At 50.4% G+C, this 22,185-nt stretch overlaps 1 protein-coding gene across 2 annotated transcripts in view; it reads left to right on the forward strand.

The window, feature by feature from the left end:
* The window catches only part of CC2D1A (coiled-coil and C2 domain containing 1A), a 205,185-nt gene that overhangs the window by 77,776 nt on the left and 105,224 nt on the right, over positions 1-22,185 (forward strand). For both annotated transcript variants that reach the window (XM_086963634.1, XM_086963638.1), the window contains exon 21: positions 18,532-18,631. In XM_086963634.1, coding sequence (XP_086819760.1) covers positions 18,532-18,631 — 100 coding nt within the window. The remainder of the gene's footprint in view (positions 1-18,531; positions 18,632-22,185) is intronic.

Consider the following 22,185-nt stretch of genomic DNA (forward strand, 5'->3'; position numbering starts at 1 on the left):
TACCGACGGCATCATGTGATACAACAACAATTAATAACAGTTACACTGAAAAGGACGTGCCGCCAGGAAGAAGGATCAGTGAGGTCAAATTTTAAAGTTTTTGGTAAAATAAAACCATAAAGGAGAGGTGTAAAGAATATCCGAGTCCGTACATTGAGTCCACATGAATAGGCAACAATAGAAATGATATCAATTACGTAAAGCTCTTCGTCAAGGCGACAGAACAATAGGTAAAACAAAGCGGACAGCAGTAATCAAACTCGTGTCGCGCCCAGTGCCACCCACTCCCAACCATCCTCTGTCACAGACCCAGAAAGGAAATAAGTACAAGAAAGCGCAGGAAAAGAAGAGAAAAGGCCCATAGAAACTAAATATGTAAACTAAAATCTACCCCCCCACCCTGCACCAACGCGGAGGCTACGGCCTACCCCCCCCGACAATGTGCCTGTCGCCCCATAAAGAACCCGAAATATAGTTCAAGCAAGGAAAGAAGAGAGAAAGGAAGAAAATAAGAAAAACATCACCATGAAATATAGAGAGTGAGAAAAGGCCACCCTAATCTACAACCCTCAAAAAAAAAACCCTACAAGTGGAGCGGGAGGAGGAGCCAAACGAGTCATTCCCAGTATTCCGATCAGCGACAAAGTCCCCATACAATTTACAGTCATTGAAAACCAATTATTAATACAAAAGCAGCCAGGGAAAACTTTATAACATGTGCGACTTAAGCAAGGTTGTACAACTTCCAGTCCCGGTCCCACCCGCCCAGCAATCGGCAGTACATGGAGAACCTAGCCCTGACCCGACCTCGGACAGACCCAGGAAAGAAACACAGGAAGAAGGCCCGCCCCCACCAGGACAAAGAACCAACATGGCCGCCCATCAATGGAAAGAAACCCCATAACACAAAATGGCCAGTGAACGTCACCAATAAATACTGTCTTCGTCGCAATCAAGTTCCACGGTCCATCGGGGAAACACAGGGCCTCCGGGGCACAGGGCAAAGGCAACAGTGGCAAGACCCGGGCGTGAGGCCGTAACACTGTTGCAGGCGGCATATCAACCAGTCCCGGAGACAAAGGATACAAAGTAACACAGGCAAATGTACTGGCCGGCCCATGGCAGACGTCCATAGAGGCAGAGGCAGTCACGACTGCACCGTCAGAAATGAAGGGCCCTACATCCCTCGTCGGCTCGGTTGAAGATGAAGCCAGATTGGGCTTGCCCTCCACAGTACGATCGCCGCGTAGATCGGATGCCATTGCGTCGAGACCTTCACCCAGCGCTCTAAAGCCCGCATACATGTCCAAACGGAGGCTAGACAGGGCGGCCAGGATATCCCTGTAGGAGATCGGTGGTTGGAGCTCCTCACAGTCGTGTTCCCGGAGGGGAACGAGCATATCGGCTTTCAGCGCTCGTCGGGCGACACAACCCGCAGACATGGGTATGCACACCCCCTCAGTCTCCGAGGCAATCAATCCCATCCCGATGCGCAAGGCAGAGAGCAAGCCACAAAACGAGTGTAGCACAGGCCGTCCACAACACAGGGCTCCAAGTCCGTAGAGCCGATGAAGGTCGGACTGCCGAGACTGGGGGCTGTAGTACCACTAGCCGTCACCCCGGGACAGGATAGCAAGCATCCGCCGTTGCACCAAAATGGCCGTGTCCCCTTTATCTTCCGCTGCCAGTCCAAGACAAAGGCGCGTTACTTACGAGGCATCCTGAGGGTCAGGTAGACCACCGGGCTCCGATCGCGGCAGTTCATTGCAGGCAGCTCAGTCAGGAGCTCAATCCGGGGAGAGACGGCCCCCCTCTCAAGGTCAGCGAGTCGCAGGCAAAACGGCCGCTCCACAGCCTACTCGGCTCGGGGACGGCCGGTGGCGTGGTTCTGGGGTCAGGGCTTGACTGCAGCTATCGCGTATCTCCGGTTGCCGGGCAAGCTGGGAGGCCCGGGAAGGATGAATAAAGTCAGCACAGCAGGGCGCATCGTCCGCCGTCGGAGAAATCAGGATATGAAGCAGGACAACAGTGCGGAGGACAGGGAGTCGCCGGAGCCGGGAGCCTACACGTCCTCACCAGTCGCCATCTTGGCTCCTCCCCTCCATGACAGTGATTGTTAATGGAGCTTGTATGTGCCATGAGCAATCACAAAGTGAACCTCCTTGTTTTTCTGCCCCTCTGCCTCTCAACCTCTTAGCTTTCAGCCTGTTGTTCCTCTGCCACTGGACCACCTCTCTTTCAATCTACAGTTCCCTTTATTTCAGCGACTTCGAATTCAGATTCCTGTCCCCTGCCCCTTCATGATCTCATCCTAAACCTTGTTTTTATCCATCACTGGGCCTCTGTGAGAAAGCGTCCTCTTTATGGATGGTTGCCCCCACTTTCTGCTGAACTGCTGATGTGCTTTGACTGAGTGTGCCCTGGGCTCCTTCCAATCAGGTATCCAGGGCCTATGTTCTTTCCCTAAAACTGCATTGAAAACAAAACCCAATTGGCATCTCTGGCCACAGGTCACAGCCCCTGGTAAATGGTACCATAGGTACCCATGGCACTGTGACTAGGGAAGATCTCTAAGGGCTGCAGCACTTATTGTGCCAACCACCCTTAGAGGCCCTGTACCATTACACTCACACACTGCCTTTGCAGGCTGCGTGTTTTGGTGCAGAACAAAGTGAAGAGTCGACATGGCACACATCCCTGTGTGCCATGCCTACAACCCACTGCCCTGGTATAGATCAGTCACCCCTCTAGCTGGGTGCACTATACCAGTGGTGAGGGTACAGGAGCCCTGTAACCCTGCAGTGTCTAAGTCCATTCTTAGACATTGTAAGTGCAATTCTGCCGTTAGGAGTATATGGTGCTGGAAGTCTGTCATTACAAACTCCACAGCACCATAATGCTGCACTGAAATCTGAGAAGTGTGGTATCAAACTTTTCAGCACATTAAACCCACACTGATGCCAGTGTGGGATTGAATGAAAAATGTACACAGAGGGCATCTTAGAGATGCCCACTGAAAAACGACATACCACTAGTGTGGCTACTTTCAGCTGCCACCACTAGACATGTTTCTGGACCCCCGGGGCTGAGAGCCTGCTGCTCTCGGGGGGCCTCAAACAATGCACATCCTGGGATGAGCTGCCAAGCCTCCTCCCCAGAATGGGCAGGGTACACGAAGGGGAAGCTTCAAAGGTTTGCTGCCTTGTTAGCTTCCCCAGGCCACTTGCTGCTTTCAGCAACTTGTCCCCACTGGTTCTGACCCCCATTTTGGACGGGAAAACTGGCGAGAAAAACAAGTGAGGAAGAGAGGTGTGCCCACCTCTGCCAACTACACCCCTCAGGTGGGGGAGGCGAGGTGAAGCACAACTCTCAGTCCCCGCCATCTTGCAGATGGGGGGACCCAGTCAAGCAGGGAAAGGCTTATGCCCCCCTCCCATTGGAAGGGGCCCATTGGTCTCAACCTTTTTACCAACCTACAACACACCTAAATCTAATATTTAGGGGCACCTTGAACCTTGCTTCCTCAGACAAGAAACCAGAAGAAGAAAAGAAGCTAACAAGAGGAGGACGCCCACTGACTTGACCCCAGCCCTACAGGCCTGTCCTCACCTTGAACCTGCTTCAGCGAAATCCCAGTGTGTCCTGCAGCCAACAACCTAGAGAAACCTGGAGGACCTGCCTGCCTTCCATCCCAAAGACTGTCTCCTGTGAACACTGTTTTGTTCAACAACAGACTCCGCAAGGCTCCGCGGGTCTGCCCCACTCTGCACCCGACGCCCACTGCCCGAGTGGCACAACACCAAGAGGAGGACTCCCCGGCGATCCTGACCCGAGATCCAGTGATCCATGACCTGCCTCTGGCCGACGTCTGCAGCCGCAAACCGGAAAGTCCCTCCAACCGCAACCAGGAGCTGCTAAGAAGATCTGACTCGAAAAGGCACCCCTGCACCCGATGCCCCACGGCCTTGGGTGGCCCAACCGACAGTGCCTAACCAACCCCCAACATCCCAACTTACATCTCCAAGTGGTGGTCGCACCCAGAAGACCTTCGTCCCAGAGCCTGCAGTGTGTTTACAAACCGGAGAATCCCCATTAAAAGCTACAGGGAACCCAACGCCAGAAACGCACTCTGCACCGGTCTGCCCCAGTGCCCCTAAGGGTGCATCTTTTGTGCTGGCCTAAACCCCCATTTACCCTCAGCTTAAGTCCAGGAGCTTTGCTCCCACAACCCAGTGGCCTGCTCGTCAGCAGCCACCACCCGGTGGCCCCCTATCCCCTATTGGATAACAGTGGGCCTCAGCACTCTACACCCGGCCGCCCTAGTGCCGCTGAGGGTGTAACAAGAGTGCATCCTTTTTTGTTTTTTAAAACTGTTTTTATTTATTATTTAAACAAAAAAAAGAAATTATCAGCAGGTATATCTCACATAGCACCAGTGTGATACAGTAGGTGACAATCATAATTGGTAAGAATACAGTGTTCGCATTGTAGCAATTCTTCTCCATAAATCCCTTGTCCCACTCTCCCCTCTTTAAATGTGTCCCATACACCTCAACTATTCGTGGGCTCTGAGGTATTAAGCCCATGTCCTTCATATCGCCGAGTTGTATGTCCTCTTCCTCCATCTCTAAATTATAATAGCTTAACCATGGCTGCCAGACTCTCAGGAACTTCCTAGGGCACCCCCTTGCTTTATATACTGTTTGTTTCTGCCCCATATATATATCCATACCAGCCTGCCACTCTTTCATGGTGGGGAGTTCTGCTGCCCCCAGTACCTGGCTGCGTCTCGCTTTGCCACTATAAGTTCTAAATTACTTAGTAAAAGTTTGTATCTGGGTATGTCAATGTCTGATTGTATGCCTAGGAGAACGTACTTTGGATCTAATGAAATTTGTGTTTCTAGTATGTTATTCAGCTCTTGTATTATCCGTACCCAGTATCTACGTATTAGTTGACATTCCCATAGGGTATGTATATAGGAGACTCGCTCCGTTTTAAAAGCGCAGGCAGATTGGCTTCTCTGATCTGCCCATCGCATGGAGTCCCACCCTGTCATAATATACCCTGTGTAGTATTTTAAACTGGATCAGTCATAGCCTAAGCTTGATCGCCGCCTCCCTGGGGTACATCAAAGCTGCCTCCCAGTCTATATCTTCCAGACTAATTTCTTCCCATTTGCTTCTAAGTGTTAGTTAGTTGTCAGGCATATTGTTTATCAGGGTCTTGTACGTCCAAGAGGCTGCTTTTTCGGGTATCTCCTCTTGTAGCAACCGGCCTTCTAATGGAGCATATTCAGGAATATCTATGATGTCAGGTTTTTCCGTTCTCCAAGCGTGTCGAAACTGAATGTATTTATAATGCTGTTTATCTGTCAGGATGTATTCAGCCTAGAGATCTGCAAAGGATATCAACACTCGCCTTGCCTTAATATGTCTCCCAGTGTTGTGATCCCGATTGTGTTCCATCCTTTAAACCCCCACAGCTTTGCTAGTTCTGGTAGTCGCTTCCCTTTCCATAGAGGTGTGACCTAGGTAATCTTTTCCCCCATTTCATATGTCGTTTCGCTTCCTTCCATGCCTTAATCACCCTCTGTGTTGCTGGCAATAGGCCCCGCACTCCATGGCCCCCATATATGTAGAGTATATAAGAGTGTCTTCGGAATTGGAGGCTCTCTAGGGCGTATGTGGGATGTCCCCATTCGTTAATTACTGTGAGGTGCGCCTCCCTATATTACGCCTGGTTATCCAGTAGTGTGATTCCTCCATTGAACTGACTGCGTTGCAGCGTTTGTAGTGCTACTCTGGGGTGGCCTCCGTCCCATAGTAGTGTGCACACTTCATCGTTTTATCACCCGAAAAACCGCTTCCGGAATTTTGTAGTATGTGTTTTGGAGGATGCAGATTAACTGAGGTAGCGTTATCATTTTATACATGGCCACCTTCCCGAGTAGTGTCAAGGGGAGGCGCTGCCACCTAACTACATCCTTGTGAAATTCCGCTAGGACTCTCTAGATGTTATGAGCAAAGCAGTCTGTCACATTAGTGGAGATATATAGTCCTAAGTATTTAAAGCCATATTCTGCAATGGAAAGATGTATCGATATAAAATGTGTGTCTACGGAGCCACTGATTGACTCCCCCCCCCAATTAATGTTGTACCCCGCCTGTCTACCATATTCTTTAACTAAGTGGGGGGGGGAGTGTCGTGTCAGGGCTGGATATGTAGAGTAAAATATCTTCTGCATTGAGGGAGATTTGTTTATCCATCAACTGCCCCTCGGCATCTTGGAACCCCTTTATGTCTGGGTGTGTTCGAATTAAGCATGCCGATGGTTCTAGAACAAGTGCGAAACGCAGGAGGGATAGCGGGCAGCCCTGCCTAGTCCCTCGTTGAATGGAGAAGTCAGCTGATTTGACTCCATTAACCCTGAATCTTTGGGGTTTGTGTACAGTATATCAATTCAGGACCGGAAATTACGTCCAAAACCAAGTTTTAGAAGCACTGGTCTCAAGAATGGTCAGTGGACAGTATCAATGGCCTTCTCGGCGTCAAACGACAGAAGCATCTGAGGAGTAACTCTCTCCTTTGCCATATCTAACCAGTTTGCTAGTCTGCAGAGATTGAGGAGTGTGGTACGTTTAGGCATAAATCCTGACTGGTTCCTATGAATCAGTGACGTAATTATCGTCAATTGTCATGTAGCAAGGTTGGAAGCTAAAATCTTAGTCTCAATATTTAAAAGCGATATTGGGCGGTAGGACCCACAACCCTCTGGGGGTTTGCATGGTTTTGGTATGACCACCATTGTGGCCTGACAAAGATCTGGTGATAGTGTTTCTTCTCCCCTTGCCGCTAGGAACATATTCAGTAGATGGGGACCCAGTAACCTATGGTTTTGTTTAAAAGATTCCGCTGGTAGCCTGTTCGGGCCTGGGGTTTTGCCTGATTTTTGTTTAGTGATGGCGGCTTGTACTTCCTCTAGGGTTAGCTCCGCCTCTAGGGTTTCCTTGTCTTCTTGCCGCAGAGTGGGCATGACTATGTCAATAAGGTAGTCTCTTATGTGGTCCTCGTCTCATATCGGCTTGGCCTCGTAGAGGTTAGTATAGTAGGGTGCGAGTGCTCCCGCTATTGCATGTGCTGTTGTATGTTGCATGTCTGCTTCTACTATCTGACTTAACTAGTTTGCCTCTCTTTCATTTCGGCTTAACCAAGCTAGGAGTTTTCCCGCTCTATTTCTGGAGTTTTCCCGCTCTATTTCCCCGACTCATACAGTCTGTGTTGTGCGGCCAGAATTGAAGATCGTACTTCTCTGTCTACCAGAGTCAGAAGCTCCCCACGTGTGACCTCCAGCTGCCTAAGCAAGCCTACCTCATCATCCGGTGGGATACTACCTTCCAATTTTAAGAGTTGGCCTTCTAGGTTTTCTATTTGTAAAATTTCTCCCCTCCGTGTCTGTGCTATTGTTTCTTGTAGTCTACCTTGAAAGACTGCCTTGTAGGACTCCAAGAGGGTGGCTTCTGAGGACACTGAGCCCGCGTTCTTCTGAAAGAATAACTTCGTCTCTGCTCTAATAACACGGAGCTCCCATGTGTTCAGCCTCCAATCTGGACGCTGTCCGCGTTCCCCTCCCCTACTTTTAACCTCAGCGGTGAGTGATCTGAGATGCCTCTTTCAAGGTACTCTACTTCATCTACTGTCCGAATCTTCCCTGACGGAGCGAAGATTTAGTCAATCCTAGAAAGAGTTTTATGTGCCCCTAAGAAATAAGAATAACTATGATCCAGTGAGTGGTGTTGGTGCCAAAGGTCCGTCAATTCCAGTGATTTCACAAATTCCGCTAGTGGGGTAGAAACAGGAGTTCTGTAGTAGGGGATCTCTGTGTATAGTCATAATCTAGTGAATAGTCCCGCCCATGTGCGTGGACCCCGGCAATCAAAAATAATCTCTTAAGTTGTCAAAAAATGCAGAAATGCAAAGACACTTAAGAGAGCATTTAAAGACAAATAATGCAGCCTATATTCACAGGTTACACTGGCCAGTACTTCAACTAGAAATTCCACCAAAAAACCACACACACACAACACAGCCTGCCTAGTTTCTTCATAGAGAAACTTGCCTCTACCAGTAAAAGCAAAGGAATGATAGAGAGGACGGCATGGACAGACAAGCTCCATAGGCTGCCATTATGTGGCTTAAATAGGATACTGTGCCTTTAAGAGAACTTTCCAGAACTTCACAGTATCCCAGAATGCACTGCAGGTCCCTTTTACTTTCAGTTATTTTTTCCGGCTCCTGCTAACAGGACCCTGGCATTGAGCTCTCCCTTTTTCAAGGGTTTATTGGATTATTTGTGCACGTTTTGGATAAAAATGTTTTCAGCAATTATATCTTGGTGTTTCCCTTCTCTCTTGTGTGCTTGTTCAGGCTTTTTAGGGCTCTAAAATGCCTGCTCTTTTCGACAAGTGCCCCGCATGTGGAAGGAAGAAGTCCAAGACTGATCCACACGACGTCTGCATCATCTGTCTCCCTGAAGCACATGTCCCTGAAGACTGTGACATCTGCCAGAACCTTTCAGCAAGGACCCTGAGGGAAAGGCTGAAGATTAGGCTTCAAGGCCTAGAAGAGAGACGACTGCAGGCTGCAGGTGGGTCTGGGCAGGCTGGGAAGGTTCCCTTTGCCTCTGCTGAGGCCTCTGGGGGGCTCCCCAGAGGCAGGAAGACCAGCAAACGGTCCCGGTCTCCGTCGGCGTCGATGGCATCGACGACGACGTCGAGAGGGATGACGACGGTGTGTTCCCTATCTCCCCGGGGCTCCGGGTCGAGACGGCGTGAAGAATCGACGTCGAAGAGCCTGGTTAGGCCGCCATCAAGACCACCGTCGACGGCGTCTTCGGCGTCGTCGTCGACGTCCGCGTCGAGCTATCGGCGTCGAAGAAGGAGCGACAGGCGTCGGCGCTCGCCGTCGAGGCGACACCGCCGGTCGCCGTCGAGAAGACGGTCGGCGTCGAGGGGATCCTCGGCGTCGAGGACCTCGAGGCGGTCGGCGTCGGGGAGGAGTCGACGCTCGCCGTTGAAGACTGAACGTTCGACGTCGCGGAGGCGGCTTTCGGCGTCGAGGAAGAAGCGATCGACGTTGCGGAGGCGGCGTTCGATGCCGGAGTTGCGGAGGCGACGTTCGACGCCAGAAAAGCGACGCTCAGCGTCGAGAAGGAAGAGATCGGCGTCTCTGAGTTGTTCCAGCTCTCCTAAACGGCGCAGAAGGAGTTCTGGCGCCAGAAGTCACGCTGGGTCTGGTGGAGGGCGCCGGAGACGGCGATCACCTACTGGAGGGGCTGGTTCGCAGTCCCCTCCCCCGAAGAAGACACCAGGATCGGTGTACTCGGTGGTATGTACACCGCCTCGGCTGAAGTCGCCCCCTCCTCCTGTACCTAAGGAGGATCCTCCCATCAACCCTCCGCTACCACCACTTCCTCCCTCAGGACAACCACCACCACCGCTTCCGCCGCATGGGCCCGCTCCTCGGTCGGAGATACCTCCTGTTCCTCCGCCAAGGTCGGTGTCACTGCCTCCCCTTCCTACACCGCCTAAGGGGACGCCTAGACTGAAACCCCAGGATAGGCCACGGAAGACGCCTCCACGGAAACCTGCGGAGCGCCCATGGACTGGTAGATCGCGCTCTTGTTCCAGGAGGAGGGAACGATCGCGCAACAGGTCATCCACGCGGTCGAGACGAAGCCACAGGAGGCGCAGGTCTCATTCCCATACGAGGTCCTCGGAGACCAGGGACTACTCTCCAACTTTGTCGGGGTCACCGGATACAAGGGTGTCACCGGTTGATGATCTGGTGGCTTTTCACGATGTCCTGTTAAGAGGTGCAGCAAAATTTGGCATCTCATTGACGGTGCCCACGCCCAAGACATCGGTAATCTTCGAGACACTGCACCAGAAACATCTGTCTCGCCCATTATTGCCACTGGTACCGGGCCTGGAGGGTCCGGCCATGGACCTTTTTCTCACTCCGGCGGTGACTAAGGCGGCCCCCTCGAGACTACAGAAAAAATACCAGGCTCCCGATTCGGATCTGGCCTTTCTAAGACTGGAACCTCCTCCGGACTCTGTGATTGTGACGGCGGCTCGTAAACAGCATGCCACCACTCCGTCATCCACAGTCCCTCCAGACAAAGAGTCTAGATGGATGGATTTGACAGGGAGGAAGATGTGTGGGACGTCGGCGACCTCCATGAAGGCTGCGAGTGCTACGGCCTTGCTGGGGCGCTATGACCGTGCTCTCGGACTCCCAACAGCAGTTTGTGGAACATCTGCCTCGTGACAAGAGAGAAGATTTCCAGGAGGTGCTAAATGAGGGGATGTTGGTGGCGAATCAGGTCATCAGCCCCGCAGCGATTCTTCCCTCTTGGCGGCGCATGGCTTCTGCCATGGGATTAACCAGCGCCGACACGCCTGGCTCCGCCTTAAGTCACTAAAACCTGACGCACAACAAAGGGTTGCCAATCTTCCATTCTCTGGCGAAACCCTATTTGGGAAACATGCGGATGATGAAATGGCCCGCATGAAGGCGGAGGCCGAAACACTCACGGCTGTGGGTCTGTAAAAGCCCAAGGAGTCAAAGAAATCGTACCGCCCGTTCCAGAGACGGTTCGGGGAACAGGGCAGAGGGCGTGACCAGGCTTCGGGACAGCAACAGCAACAACTGCAGCAGTTCCGTAGGCCGTTCCAGAAGCGCCAGAGGGGCAGAGGCGGCCAACAGTCGACACAGTCTAGGCCCTGAGTGCTTACTTCCCCTGCATCCGTTAACTACTCCGGTGGGGGGAAGCGTTCAATTATTTCTGGCAGAGTGGAGAAAAATTACTCAGGACAAGTGGGTGCTGAATATTGTTTGCAATGGATACAGTCTTCGGTTCACCAGCCCGCCTCCATCGATTCCTCCGGTCGGCTCGCAGTATCAACTGCGCGAGCTCCAGGCGGAGGCCGATATCCTGTTAAGGAAAAGGGCGATAGAAGATGTACCTCTGTCCCAGAGAGGAAGAGGTCTGTACTCCCGGTTCTTCCTGGTTCACAAGAAGGACAAGAACGAGTTCAGACCCATTCTGGACTTGCGACAGGCAAACAAATGGATTCGCAGAGAGAAGTTTTGCATGCTGTCGTTGCATCAGATTTATCCTCAGTTGCAACAGGGAGACTGGCTATGTGCTATAGACCTACAGGATGCATACTTCCATGTGCCCATTGCACACAAACACTGGAAGTTCCTGCGATTCCAAGTCGGCGCCAATCATTATCAATACACAGTACTCCCATTCGGGCTAAAGTCTGCGCCGAGAACATTCTCGAAGTGCATGGCGGTGGTAGCAGCACATCTGAGGAAGAACAAGGTGTTTGTCTACCCGAACCTGGATGATTGGTTGATCAAGGCCTCCTCCTTCTCGGAAGCTCGAGCACACTTCCAGAAGACGTGCGTTCTCTTGAACAAGCTGGGGTTGCACATCAACATGTCCAAGTCTGTCCCGACTCCGGTCCAATGCATACAGTACTTGGGAGCCTCCATCAATACGCTGTCAGCAAGCGTGTCTCCTTCGGAGGAACGACTGTTATCACTCCTTTGGAAGGCTCAGGCTCTTATGACCACTCCATCTACAACAGTGAGGACGATGTCTTCTCTACTGGGATCGATGGCCTCTTGTATCTTCCTAACGCCACACGCACGACTGCACATGAGACCGTTGCAAGAGTGCTTGGAGGACCAGTGGGGTCCGAGGAAAGGATCTTGGGACGACAAGATATGGCTGTCTCTGCATGCTCTTCAGTCTCTGAAGTGGTGGTGTTCAGCGGAGAATCTCCTCAGAGTGGTTCCCTTCCACAAGGACATTCCCTCTCAGACTATTGTGACGGATGCTTCTCTCCATGGTTGGGGGGGCGCACTCCAGAGACTTACAGTTTCAAGGAACGTGGTCCCCGATGGAGTCCACGTATCACATCAATTTCCTGGAACTCAGAGCTGTTCACTTGGCACTGAAGGCCTTTCATCCGTCCTTCCAGACCAACTCTCTGCTTGTACAGACGGACAATACGACCACAATGTATTACCTCAACAAGCAGGGGGGCTCGAGATCAAGCACTCTGTCGCAGGAGGCGCAGGCGATCTGGCCCTGGCTTCTGGCCAGAGGACTGACGATAACGGCTACCCATCTACCAGGTGTGCAGAATGTTCAGGCGGACGCACTGAGCAGACTGATTCAGGAAAACCACGAATGGGTCATAAACGACGAAGTACTAGGAGAAGTCTTCGCAAGGTGGGGGACTCCAGACGTAGATCTGTTCGCCACCGCCGAAAACAGCAAATGCCGAGACTTCGCCTCCAGGTACTACCAGAAGGGGACGCTGGGGAATGCGCTATGGATCAGCTGGTCGAACAGCTTTCTGTACGCTTTTCCATCCATTCCCCTGATTCCGGCGGTACTCATCAAGCTAGCCCGGTCCAGGGCGCGGATGATACTCATTGCCCCGGAATGGCCCAGGCAGTGGTGGTTCACCGACCTGCTTCACCGGTCTCTCCTTCCTCACATACGGCTGCCGTGCAGCCCGGACCTTCTCACGAAGTTCGGGGGGCAGATGTTGCACCCCAACCTCTCGTCTTTGAGTTTGGCGGCATGGCTCCTGAGATAGTGCAATATGGCCATTTGAATCTGCCCGAAGATTGCATGGACATGCTGAAGGAGTCTAAAAGACCTTCCACTCGGACTTCCTATGCTTACAAGTGGAAGAGGTTCTGCATCTGGTGCAAGTCCAAGAACTGTGACCCGATGACGTGCAAAGAAGACGTCATCCTTCCTTACCTTCTACATTTGGCGCAGTCTGGACTTAATGTCCATTCCATTAAGGTTCATCTTGCTGCATTGACGGCCTACAGGAAATGCCCTTCACAGACTTCCTTCTTCCAGATCCCTGTGATCAAAGATTTTTTGGAAGGCTTGAAGAAAGTGATCCCTCCTGTCAGGCTTCCTTCACCTTCATGGGAATTGAATGTGGTGCTGTCCAGATTGATGAAGGAGCCTTTTGAACCTATTCATAAGGCTTTGTTGCAGCACCTGTCCTGGAAGGCGACGTTCCTCGTGGCCATTACATCGGCCCCGCAGGGTGAGTGAAATTCAGGCGTTGTGTTGCCAAGAACCTTATACTTTATTTCATGCTGCTAAGGTTGTTATGCGTACTCACCCTAAATTTCTTCCCAAGGTTATTTCTGATTTTCATGTCAACCAGACTATAACTTTGCCTACGTTTTTTCAGAATCCTTCATCTCCAGCGGAAAGGTCTTTACATTCCCTGGATGTTAGGAGGGTGTTGAAATTTTATCTGGATAAGACCAAAGATATTCGTAGGTCAGACCAATTGTTCATCAATTATGGATCAGTCAGGACGGGTCTTGCTACCTCTAAGCAGTCCATCTCTAGGTGGATTGTGTCCTGCATACAACTTTGTTACCAAAAGGCTAATAAGACCTTGGGGGGTACACCTAAGGCTCATTCCACCAGGGGCAAAGCTGCCACGACGGCGTTGCTCCGTAATGTTCCAATTGCAGAAATCTGCAAGGCCGCCACTTGGAAGTCGGTCCATACCTTTGCTAAGCATTACTGCCTGGACACTGATGCCAGGGCAGACACTGAGGTTGGGCAGGCTTCGCTGCGAAATCTGTTCGCACAATAGTGGTGTTATTTCTCGTTTCTCCACCGCCGCTTTGGTGTGGGGATGGGCTTGCCATTCTATTCACTAGATTATGACTATACACAGAGATCCCCTACTACAGAAGGAGTAGTTTCTGTCCTGTAACTCCAGTTCTGTAGTAGGGGTATCTCTGTTATAGTCATAAGCGCCCGCCCGCCTCCCCGGTGGAGAGAGATATTCATGTGAGGAATGCTGCAGGTCAGGCGTGTTACGCCTTCAAAAAGAACTGAAAGTAAAAGGGACCCGCAGTGTATTCTGGGATACTGTGAAGTTCTGGAAAGTTCTCTTAAAGGCACAGTATCCTATTTAAGCCACATAATGGCAGCCTATGGGGCTTGTCTGTCCATGCCTTCCTCTATCATTCCAGAGGCTTTTACTGGTAGAGGCAAGTTTCTCTATGAAGAAACTAGGCAGGCTGTGTTGTGTGTGTGGTTTATTTTTGGTGGAATTTCTAGTTGAAGTACTGGACAGTGTAGCCTGTGGATATAGGCTGCATTATTTGTCTTTAAATTCTCTCTTAAGTGTCTTTGCAGTTCTGCATTTTTCAAACAACTTAAGAGATTATTTTTGATTGCCGGGGTCCACGCACATGGGCGGGACTATTCACTAGATTATGACTATAACAGAGATACCCCTACTACAGAACTTGAGTTACAGGACATAAACTACTCCTTGTTTGGTACTCACTTCCTAGTTCAAACTGATCACAGACCTCTCAGATGGCTAATGCAGATGAAAGGTGAAAATCCTAAACTGTTGAGGTGGTCAATCTCCCTACAGGGAATTGACTTTGTAGTGAAACACAGACCTGGGACTGCCCATGCCAATGCAGATGGACTTCCCAGGTTCTTCCACTTAGAAAATGAAGACTCTCTAGGGAAAGGTTGGTCTCATCCTCTCGTTTGGGGTGGGGGGTTGTGTGAGAAAGTGTCCTCTTTCTGCATGGTTGCCCCCACTCTTTGCTGAACTGCTGATGTGTTTTGACTGAGTGTGCCCTGGGTTCCTGCCAATCAGGTACCCAGGGCCTATGTTCTTTCCCTAAAACTGCATTGAAAACAAAACCCAGTTGGCAACTCTAGCCACAGGTCAGCCCCTGGTAAATGGCACCACAGGTACCCAGGACACTGTGACCAGGGAAGACCTCTAAGGACTGCAGCAGTTAGTGTGCCACCCTAAGAGGCCTTGTACCATTACACTCGCACACTGCCTTTGCAGGCTGCGTGTTTTGGTGCAGAACAATGTGAAGATTCGAGATGGCACACATCCCTGTGTACCATGCCTACAACTTACTGCCCTAGCTTAGATCAGTCACCATCTTGCAGATGGGGCACCCAGCCAACCAGGCAAGGGCTTATGCCCCCCCTCCCACTGGAGGGTGGCATAATAGGGAGTGTACCCACCCCAGGGATGGGACCCATTAGCCCTAACCTTTTTACCGACCTGTTACGCCCATAAATCTAGTATTTAGGGGCACCTCTGAACCTTGCTTCCTCAGACAAGAAACCAGAAGAAGAAAAGAAGGAGGACCAAACAACTGTGCCAAAGCTCATAAGAGGGGCACCCCCACTGACTTGACCCCAGCCCTACTGGCCTTTACGCACCTCGAACCTGCTCCAGCGAAATCCTGGTATGTCATGCAGCCAGCAACCTCGAGAAACCAGGAGGACCTGCCTGCCTTCCATCCTAAAGACTTTGTCTCCCTTGAAATCTGGATTTATTCAACAACACACTCCAGCTCCGCAAGGATCCGCGAGTATGCCCCACTCTGCACCTGACGCACAAGGCCCGAGTTAGAGTGGCCCAACACCAAGAGATCCAGTGATCCCTGACCTGCCTCAAGCCTCCAGCTGTCACCTGCAGCCTCAAACCGGAATGTCCCCCAAACCGCGACCAGGAGCTGGTAAGAAGATCCGACGAGAAAAGGCACCCCTGCACCCAACACCCCAAGGCCTTGGGTGGCCCAACTGACGGTGCCTAACCAATCCCCAACATCCCAACTTACTTCTCCAAGTGGTGGTCGCACCCAAAAGACCTTCATCCGCGAGCCTGCAGTGGGTTTGCAAACTGGAGACTCCCCATTGAAAGCTACAGGGCACCCAACGCCAAAACAGCACTCTGCACCCGGGGCCCCATGTGCTAAGGGTGCACCTTTTGTGCTGCCCTAAACCCCCATATGCCCTGAGCTTAAGTCCGGGAGCTTTGCTCCCACAACCCAGTGGCCTGCTTGTCAGCAGCCACCAACCAGAGGCCCCTTAACCCCCAATGGATAACATTGGGCATCAGCACTCTGCACCCAGCCGCCCTAATGCTGCTGAGGGTGTAACAAGAGTGCATTCATAACCCTGGGGGATCCCTGAGTCTAACCCCAGAATACTAACTCCCACAACAAAGTACTTACCTGTTAACCGATAACACTATTTTCCTCCATAGGATAACATTGACTATTTTTTAATGAAAAGTTTGTAAATTGGAAAATCTAAGAAATCCTTTAAAACTGTAACTAAATAACCAAAACGCTTTTACTTACCTGTTTACAGGAAATTTCCCAGTGCAGTGTCCAGGTATACTGCACTGTGTAAGAAAAGTAATCTGAAAATAACTTGCATGATATTCTACTAAAAATCCTAAACAAAGTATATGTACTGTGTTCTGAAAAGCATTGCATTATCAGTAACACAACTCAAATCAAAGTACATTTACAATTGCAATTCAAACTGTGTACAAACTGCATTACTACTGTAAAGTATTTATTGCTTACTTGTGCCAGGCTTGCTTGGCTCTAGAAAATAAAATAACTAAAAGAATATTTGTATACAAAAACAATTGCTCTGAAGTTCAGTCTTTGAATGTGTGAATTAATTTGCTGATTGAGTGTGTACAACAAATGCTTAACACTGTCCTCTGATAAAGCCATACTGCTTGACCACACTACCAGGGCCGGACTGGGAACCAAAATCAGTCTTGGCAAACTGCTTGGCCTGCCCCCCTCGGGGGCAGGGAGGGTACGGCCGAGCTGTTTGCAAGGGCCGGTTTCAGCCGATTTTGTTCCAGCGGGCTGATATTGCCGGCCCCCAATAACAAAACCGGCCCCCAGCGGCCCAAAACCGCCCCCTACCCTGGTGGCCAACCCGGGAAGTGCCCAGTGCCAGCCACAGCCAGTCCGTCCCTGCACACTACCACAAATAGAGAGTGAGGTGCTATCTACTTTACCCCTGCCTAGCTTTTAGGTTCCACTGGACTCTGTACACACTATACCTCACTTTGGTATAGTATATACAGAGCCAGCTTCCTACAGCATCCTCTCCACCAACTTTGCATCCCTCTTACCCAGGGAGACCTTAATTTCAGTAACTAATCCAAGACCATGGTTTCATGGGGAAGCATCTTAATGTTGGCAGCAGTCCTACCGATATTACTATAACCAGAGAGAACAATGCTCCATCCTGATTGTTTGGATTGAAAATTGTGGCATGCTTCATTTAACCTCATCAGCGCGGCGCAGATTCCTGCGCTGTGCTGAACGTTCTAATGAGCCAACGGGCTCATGACGGAACGGTTCCGTCATGAGCACAGGCCAACCGACGCTCATGACGGAACCGTTCCATCATGAGCGTCAAAGGGGTTAAGTTGTGTTATAAATAGAGAAGGAAAAACACTTCATGAATACAACAGTCGGGTAGCAGGTTCGTCTCAGTGGCAGCAGGGCTTCTCATAATTAGTGTGCTTCACGTGTCTGCAAATAAGTGGTAGTCCGACAGTGCTGTTCCTTTCATTTGCTCTACCTCTTGCTCTGCCTGCTGCTATGTTTGTGATGCACCTCCTTAAACTCAGTCAGCTATCTTCCACTGGCCCTACTGTGGTACTAGCTAATAACATGGAGGGGTATGGGTTGATGGGTGTGTGTATTTCTTTTTTAAATTTTTTTTTACACTTTTTATCAGTACTTCAAAAAGGCACATACAGTTCTTATAACACAGTGTAAGTGCAGTCCAGTGATATACATTTCTACAATATTATACCTACTATCAGTTGGGTGTGTGTATTTCTGACTAAATGTGAATGTTGCTCAGAAAGTGTGTTCTCAGTTTAGAGAACCTGTACATGGAACAATTAAAGGGGCTGAGCCTATACCTGATGATGACCAATCCATTTAGAGATGTGAATCTATTATTATGCAGATTCATAGATGAAGGGTTGTGCCTTTGGCAAAGAATGGTATTGGAGCTACCGGCTTTCCTGGAATGACTGAATAGGCAAGATATGCATCTTCACTTTACATGGTCTTTCAGTAACGGGTAGTTTCATTTCTTGACTTAGTTATTCAGACCCAGAATTGTTTGCCACTATCCATTCCAAGTATGTAGAAAGAAACTCTTTCCTCCTTTTTGAGTCTGTTCATTGCAGAACGGCTTTGTGGGCAGTATCTTTTTTTTAAAGAAGTAATTTATTCTTTTTCACCTGCTTGTTCGTTTGTCCAAGCCATAAGCCCTTTACTGCAGGACATCAGCCTCATTTCCCTATACCACTATCCCAGGACCATTTTCTACTTTCCAGTTATTCCTGTGTCACAGTCCACCTTCTCCTCTTGATTCACATCTTTCTTCTGCCCTAGAAAACTTTTCTCCTCATTTCCTTTTATTACTCTGTCCCACGCTGCCTTTTCTTTCCCATACTCTCTACCAGAAGACCCCTCCGCCTTCTCCTTGTTTTTGTGACACATTTCGCCCTCTCTTGTTGTGTGATATTCAAGGGTTTTAATTTGCAATTTTCGTTATATTTCTTCTTTCAGTTTTTAAAGAGCAATTTAAGCTTTCTATCAATCGAGGACATCGTGGACTGAAGAGAGCGATACAAGCCAAAGGCATCAAGTTCGAAGTTATCCACAAGGGGTAAGAAAGAGCTGATTGTGAGCTCTATTGACAGAGGACCTTGATGCAAAGTGTGTTTGTTGGCTAGTCATTGGAACATCTTAAATAGTGGACTGCCTGCTGGCAATAATTGTGCCCTCAAAGGGAAAGCAGTATTTGTGGGCCTTCATGGGCCCTCTTTAAGTGGGGGGGGCAGAGGCAAAGGCATTGGCATTCACAGCAGATAATTCTGTGACACTACAGGAAACATCCAAGGGGCATAACAATTGTATTGTAATGTAATTGCATTTATATAGCGCGTACTACCCCTGACGAGGCGTCAAAGCGTTTTTTCGATAGAAGAGTATCTGGCGAATGAAATGGATACATGAGTAGATAGGCTGCAACTACATTGTATACTCTATGGAAAACACATCTCTAGGGGTTAGTGTGATGCTAATGGACTCACAGGCCCCCGGCCCTGGATGAATCAGCAGAGGCCCCGCCGGGCGGTCTAACTACATCCAGGCAGTGGGCCTGAGCAGAAGAGGAAGCATCGTTTTGCTGTGCCTTCTGGTCGGCTGCTGCGATCCCGGGAGGGGCGAGGACACCATGGCACTTGGACACCAGGGTTAACAGCGCCGGATGCTCCAGGAGCTCTGACCGGGAGGATCCGCAGTGTGGTGAGATCATCCTGGCCGGCCCTCCTCACCCTTTGGGGGCTGCATCGAACTGTTAGGAAACCAATGTGGGATCACACTGCTTCACCTCCCAGCGGGTCGCCCCTGAGCATTGTGGTCAATGCAGTTCACCAAGCGTGTATGCTTGCAGGATTGTCTCGAGTAATTACAAAGTTGTACTGGCCATCTCTATACACGTGTTTCTGGATCATTGTCAGTCATCATTAGAGATTAGGCATCAAATGTTTGGGGTTGCTGAGCAGGCTGCCAAAGTATTCTCAGGTCACAGTACCTCTCAAGGCGCGCAGGTGCCTTCCCACGAGCTTGTCAGCTCAACCGGCTCGAGGGAGCCTTTTAAAGAGGAAACCAATGTGGGATCACACTGCTTCACCTCCCAGCGGGTCGCCCCTGAGCATTGTGGTCAATGCAGTTCACAAAGCGTGTATGCTTGCAGGATTGTCTTGAGTATTTACAAAGTTGTACTGGCCTTCTCTATACATGTGTTTCTGGATCATTATCCGTCGTCAGTAGAGATTAGGCATCAAATATTTGGGTTTGCTGAGCAGGCTGCCAAAGTATTCTCAGGTCACAGCACCTCTCAAGGTGCGCATCGAACTGTTAGACCTTTCTCCATGCTCCCCTAGCTTGAAGGTTAGCTTTGCAGTGTGAGGTGGGAGCAGAGGTGACCGGCAGCATGCACACTACCGGACAAGGGCCCTGGGAAAGTCTACGAACCAGAACCCATGCAGTTACTGCCTTGTGCTCCTTAGGGCTGCCCCCTCCGCCCGGGGTCCTACATAATCCTGTGCTGACCGTCTGTGGGGCGCTCCTTCTGGGGGGTGAAGACTCTCTTCTCCACAGGTTGCCTCACACTGTGGGGATGTTACCTAGGGGGTTGGTCAAGAAGCCGGCAGGAAACCCGACTTTTAATTGACCCAGGCAGTCGGTGGTGGGTACTCCTGCGGCTCCCCCTCTTTTTTCCCTCTCACCTGAGCCGATGTCAACCAGGTCAAGCACTCTACCAGCCCCATGCAATAATAGAGGGAAGGGACCTCAGGGAACGCAGCAAACCAAAATGGACAGGTATACACTCCCCAAGGGGGTGCCTTCTGCAGGTAACTATCGGGCACGCCGGCACAATCCGCTTTGGCATCCCCGGAAACGGAGTCGCTCACTCTGCTAGACACGATGACAGCAATTAAGGGGGTGAGAACCTCCCTGGATGCAAGAATCTGCACAATGATTAGTGTCTTGCTAATGAGAGCTGATTTTTTCAATATGGGTGCATTTGTGAAGGAGGTGGAGGATACCACTGCCTCTCTTAAGACAGATATAACTGCGTTGCAGGCCCAGGTCTGTGAGCAGCGCCACTTCCAAATCCCTAGAAGCCAAGCTGGAAGACCAGGAGGACCACTCCCGGCGCAATAACATCCACATCATTGGAGTAACCGAGCGTGTGGAAATGCTGGCGGTTGACCTGCTTGTGGAAGGACTTGTATTGAAGATGCTCCAGCCCCGTGGCCTCTCCAACTACTTTTTGGTGTAGCTGGCCCACCATGTCCCGGGGACCCAGCCAAAAGCAAGAACTCCAGCCTGCCCTATTATTGCTAGAATATTCAATTAACGTGACTGTGAAGTTCTCCTTCAAACGGCCCGCAGCCTCTTCCTCTTAAGTATAAAAATGTTGCCATTACAGTCTTCCTGGACTTTACTTTGAAAGTTCAGAAAATGCTCTGCTGCTTTTTCGAAGTGAAGAAAGCGCTCCGAGACCACGAGAGCAAATATTCCTTGATCTTCCCAGTGACATTCTGTGTTGCGGCCGAGGGTAAGACCTGATACTGGTCCCGCCCTGAAGACATATGGGGCTGGTTGGAGAACCGTTGGGAACCCTGGCTGCGGGCATGATTTGAAGGCTGAAGTGGAGGGGCTGAGGCATTGAAGCAGCAAAATGGAGCTGGCCATCGCCAGCAAGATGGAGATCCCATCAGCGACCCGGCGCAATGACCACTCAACTGGTTGTAATTTTATAGCACTCGCGAGAGACATGAGGGGGTCACCTCACATTTGGCCTCCGTATTCTATAGTTTACATATGTTGGGTTGGGGCGACAAGTGCTCTGCAGAGTTGGGGGAGTGGTAGCTTCTAGACCTACCATGCAGGGAGGGGGGTTATGGTTGGGGGGTTGGTGTTTTATTTCTTATTCTTTCATCTTTTATATCCATAGTAGCACACTGCCACTAATGAAGCTGTGACTGTCCCGGCCGAAGCCCTGTCTCCTCCTGACTTAGGACCTTAATTCCCACCACTCATGGCCACCACACTAACCTCTCCCCGTTTCAAGGTGCTCTCCTGGAATGCAAACGAGCTGTGGGACAAACTTAAAAGGGGAGTGGTATTCTAATACTTCAAAGGATATGCCCCAGATGTTGTGCTCTTTCAGGAGACGCATCTCCATGGGCACTCAATTTGTGCCCTAGACAGATGGGGATACAAAATTGTGGTACACGTGGGATTGAAGACCGCCTGAGAGGGGTGGGCATTGTACTACGCAAATCCCTACCACTCATCATACAGAGTACCTGGCCAGATTCACTTGGTAGATATGTTGCGCTCTCTGAGCGCTTGGAGGGAGAAGTGATAAATATCATCTTGGTTTCCCCGAGATTGCGTGGGGCATTGTTCCTTGACCTGGGTGCTTTTCTGCTTTGCCTCCCTGAGGGTGGACTGATTAGCTGCAGAAATTTTAACCTGGCCCTAGATGACTGCAGGGGCCATTGGCCTCTCAAGACAGAGGGACCCTCCCGCAGGCCGCTTGCCTACTTCCTGACTGATTGACACCTGGTGCATCCGTAACTCCGCGACACAACACTACACATTTCACTCTGGCGCATGGTAGCCTTTCGTACATTGACTACA

The sequence above is a fragment of the Lissotriton vulgaris genome, chromosome 1_1 (assembly GCF_964263255.1).
Source record: "Lissotriton vulgaris chromosome 1_1, aLisVul1.2, whole genome shotgun sequence".
In the NCBI taxonomy this organism is placed as follows: domain Eukaryota; kingdom Metazoa; phylum Chordata; class Amphibia; order Caudata; family Salamandridae; genus Lissotriton; species Lissotriton vulgaris.